The sequence below is a fragment of the Thunnus maccoyii genome, chromosome 11, assembly GCF_910596095.1.
Source record: "Thunnus maccoyii chromosome 11, fThuMac1.1, whole genome shotgun sequence".
Lineage (NCBI taxonomy): Eukaryota > Metazoa > Chordata > Actinopteri > Scombriformes > Scombridae > Thunnus > Thunnus maccoyii.
In genome coordinates, this window is record NC_056543.1 from 20,287,206 (window position 1) to 20,290,708 (window position 3,503).

The following is a 3,503-nucleotide window of genomic DNA, read 5'->3' on the forward strand; positions in this document are numbered from 1 at the left end:
GACTCTGTTCCTTGCCTGCATGGTAAGACGGTGCCCACTTCCTCCCATTGAGCCAGCTGAAAATGGCCTTCCCTGCAGCAAGGGTGGGAGAACTGGGATGGACAATGGGAGAGAACGATGGACACCAGATCAGAGAGCATGGTCTAACCCTTACATACATAAACACACTATGCCCCCAGACCCGGCAATTCTCACATAAACACTATGGTTTTCTGTCTTGGACAATAATGCACATAGAAAAAGCACTCTTCGAAATCTGCACAATGACAATACTACTGTTTGTCTACATTACTGTGTAGATCTACTGATGCAGAGTTGGTTGAGACATCTCGAGTCTTAGCACCATATTAAACAGAAATTAAATGTATTCTTAGACAGTCACCAGATAATTAAAATCTCTGAATTTTTTCTGCTTTTTGACAGCAAAAGGATAAATCTGAACATGTGCCAGCTGCAGACAGGTGATTATGAAACTGGAACTGACTCAACACAAACAAACAACACAGTGACCTTGTGAAACCTCAGCTGTGAAATTTGCACACCGTCAAGTTCCTACATGTCAAAGGCTGTGCTCTGGACGTGCAAGGCCATTTCCTTAAGTATACCCCCTCCCCTGCCCCCATCTCATTTCCTCTATACCCAAACAAAAGCTGCTTCTCTGGGAAAAGTGCTCAGCCACTTATGTTTCTGTGTAGAGACTAAAACCTGCATGCAAACAGTCTTTGCTCACCATCCTGCCTGTAAACAAGGTACTGAACACTTTAGCTTTAACCAGATGTCAGATGATTGATTTGTTTGCAGTTGAAAACAAAACATCTACAAAAAAAAAAAAAAAAAAAAAAAAAAAAAAAAAATCAGTAAGAGATTAAATACGAGCTTTATTGAACACGCTGGACCAAAAAAGCAGTTTTCGTCATACCCTCCAGCTTTGATCTGGCTTTTCAGTAGGAGTGGTTTCCCTCTGTCAGAACAAACTCCTCGTTTGGGAATATTCCTTATGGACTTCAGGCCTCAGCTGGAGACCTTTCTCTCCATCAAAGCAGCCAGGGGGAATAAAGAAGAGGGGCGTTTCTCTCCCAGGAGTCCCGGAACCATAGTGCAGGATATTCTGGAGATGGGATATTGATATGCTTTTAGAGAACTACAGTACTGTGAGAGAGAAAAAAAAGCAGCAAAATTGGATGAGTGTATGGATCAAACTCACATGAGTGTATGAAGCCAGCAAGACTATAGTGGTATCATAAGTCTGCTAGTCACAAATACAACATTAAAGTACTATTGGCTTTACATTAAAGTCAGTTTAAACTCTAGCTCACAAAACACTGTTAAGCCAAGAATGGCCAGAAATGTTTAAATATCCCAGCAGGAGCTTGAAAATGAACATGTGGCCATATAACTGCCCCTTGGCCAGAAAACAGCTTATACTTCTGGTGGCTTGAGTTCATGTACGTCTCCCTTAATGCTGAACATTGAGTTAAACAACCCAGCGATGAATGGTGGTGAGACTTCTTACAGATGTATTAAACTCAAGTCCTTTAATGCGATCATTTCCTGGTTGTACCCTTTATACATGCAAGACCCAGTCAGTCTAGCCCTCAGTTTGAACTACCAGCAAGAAGTTACCAAATGTGTTCTGATTAATCCAGAATAGAAAGTCATGTTTTAGTCAGATTTTATTTCACACACACGACACTAAATGAGGCCCTGCAGACTTCAGACTCCAGCCTTCATCTGGTTGTTGGGTGGCAGCCGTTTGCCCAGGTGGATCCCCACTGTCAGTCCAAACTCTTTGTTGGCATGTTTCTCATGGACCTCAGGCTTCAGCTGGAAACCCTTCTCCCCATCAAAGCAGTCCATGGGAGTAAAGGAAAGTGGTTCCTCTCCTAGGAGACCTTGCAGTCGTGTACGCCAGACCTCCAGCATGGTGCTGCGGGCCTCAGAAGGAACATGAGACGGAGCCCAGAAGATCTGAGGGGCCAGAACCTGGAAGCCGCAGTAGTGCAGGATGCCATTCTGTAGAGAGATGAAAATTTACAAGTGTTGAACAGCTGTTAAGCAACAAGTGGTGTTATTATGAAACAGTACCTGAAGTGGCCATAGTGTCACATTCATGTCTCCATTAATGCCATTTGCACTGAACATGGACTCATGAGACCCAGTGGTGAAGGACAGCATGGCTCTCTTGTCCTGTGAAGAAAGTAAACAATTTAAAAATATAAATAAGACTACAAATAAAAAGTAATGCAAACCTCTTGATTTGAGCCTTACCTTGAAGATGCCTTGGGTGTATCGCTTCTCTTGAGAGTAGGCAAAGCCCAGTGTGAGCACTCGGTCAATCCAGCCCTTCATGATTGCAGGAACAGTGAACCAGTACATGGGGAACTGAGAAGTAAGGTTCAAAGTTAGCTTAATGTAGACAGCTTAAACATAACATTACCGTCACTCAGGCTCTACCTGAAAGATGATCAAGTCTGCCGCCATGAGTTTACATTGTTCTTCAGTGATGTCAGCAGATAGTTTTCCTGCTTCCCATGCTGATTTTGTCTCCTCTGCATAACGGAAGTGTTCAGCATTCTTAATTTCTCCTAGAGAGAAAAGTGGAAATTCACTGTAGGGCTAAAGAGCAATCAAAGCAAGGGATTATGCCAGCAGGATATTTATATACCGGTGATGTCCTCTGCAGTAGCAGTAGCTTTAAACTTCATGGCGTAAAGGTCAGAAACTTCCACCATGCAGCCCTGAGCAGTTAAGACCTCTAAGGCAGCATCTTTGGCTGCTGCACTGAATGAACCAGCACTCTGGTGTGCATACACAATCAACACTTTCTTTGCTGCCAAGTCAAGAGTTAAAGATTAGACACAGCAAGTGCACATTGGATCAAAACACAGGTGTGTGTGTGTGTGTGTGTGTGTGTGTGTGGGCAAACTCAAGATGAACAAGAGCTTGAAATAAACACTGTCAAAACATTCAGCAACTATGAGAACACAGAGTAGAAAACTCACCCATTCCTGAAGCAGGTTGTCAGCTGTGTGCAATGAGCTTTACAATTACAAAATCTTGTGTGATAATGTGAGAAGGCAGCTCATACCAAGAGTAAAAGTCAAGATGTTGTTTTTATACTCCAAGCCTCCTGGCTCATTTGAACTCCCACAGGTGTTGTCAATTAGCAATCAAGGTCATCAATCAGTCAGCTGGCTACCTCACAGAACTCTCATCCACACAACTCATCCTGGCAAACATTTTTTAAACAGGGAGAGAAAATCATGCCACTAAAAGTCAGAGATATATTTAGGTTTAATCAGTAAAACCACCCACAGATTAAGCCTGTTTTAAACACAAGGATAAACTCACAGACGTGTCTTTTATCTAAAGGCAATGTGTGTCTTCTATTTTAGCCTACCCAAAATAAGACAGAGCCCATATTTGTCTGTGTCTCTGTTTTCATGTCTTTCAGTTTCCGTGTGGCTATTTGAGTGCGTGTCTGTCCCCCCTCTGTCTGCATA

The 3,503-nt window shown here is 42.8% G+C and overlaps 1 protein-coding gene across 1 annotated transcript; it reads right to left on the minus strand.

The window, feature by feature from the left end:
* Positions 1-1,655: 1,655 nt before the first annotated feature.
* On the minus strand, positions 1,656-3,113 carry LOC121907096 (NAD(P)H dehydrogenase [quinone] 1-like). Its single transcript, XM_042426468.1, has 6 exons — positions 3,003-3,113; positions 2,666-2,830; positions 2,455-2,585; positions 2,269-2,382; positions 2,086-2,187; positions 1,656-2,013 (listed from the first exon to the last, which is right to left on the minus strand). The coding sequence occupies exons 1-6, from the start codon at positions 3,004-3,006 to the stop codon at positions 1,714-1,716; spliced, it is 816 nt and encodes a 271-aa protein (XP_042282402.1). The 5' UTR covers positions 3,007-3,113; the 3' UTR covers positions 1,656-1,713.
* Between the last annotated feature and the right edge of the window lie 390 nt (positions 3,114-3,503).

What these genes read in the sequence shown, in the direction of transcription:
- LOC121907096 (XM_042426468.1), bottom strand. An exon ending in CAGACTTGATCATCTTTCAG is followed by an intron (nt 2,383 to 2,454) that starts GTAGAGCCTGAG and finishes CTTACTTCTCAG; the next exon opens with TTCCCCATGTACTGGTTCAC. An exon ending in ACACCCAAGGCATCTTCAAG is followed by an intron (nt 2,188 to 2,268) that starts GTAAGGCTCAAA and finishes CTTTCTTCACAG; the next exon opens with GACAAGAGAGCCATGCTGTC.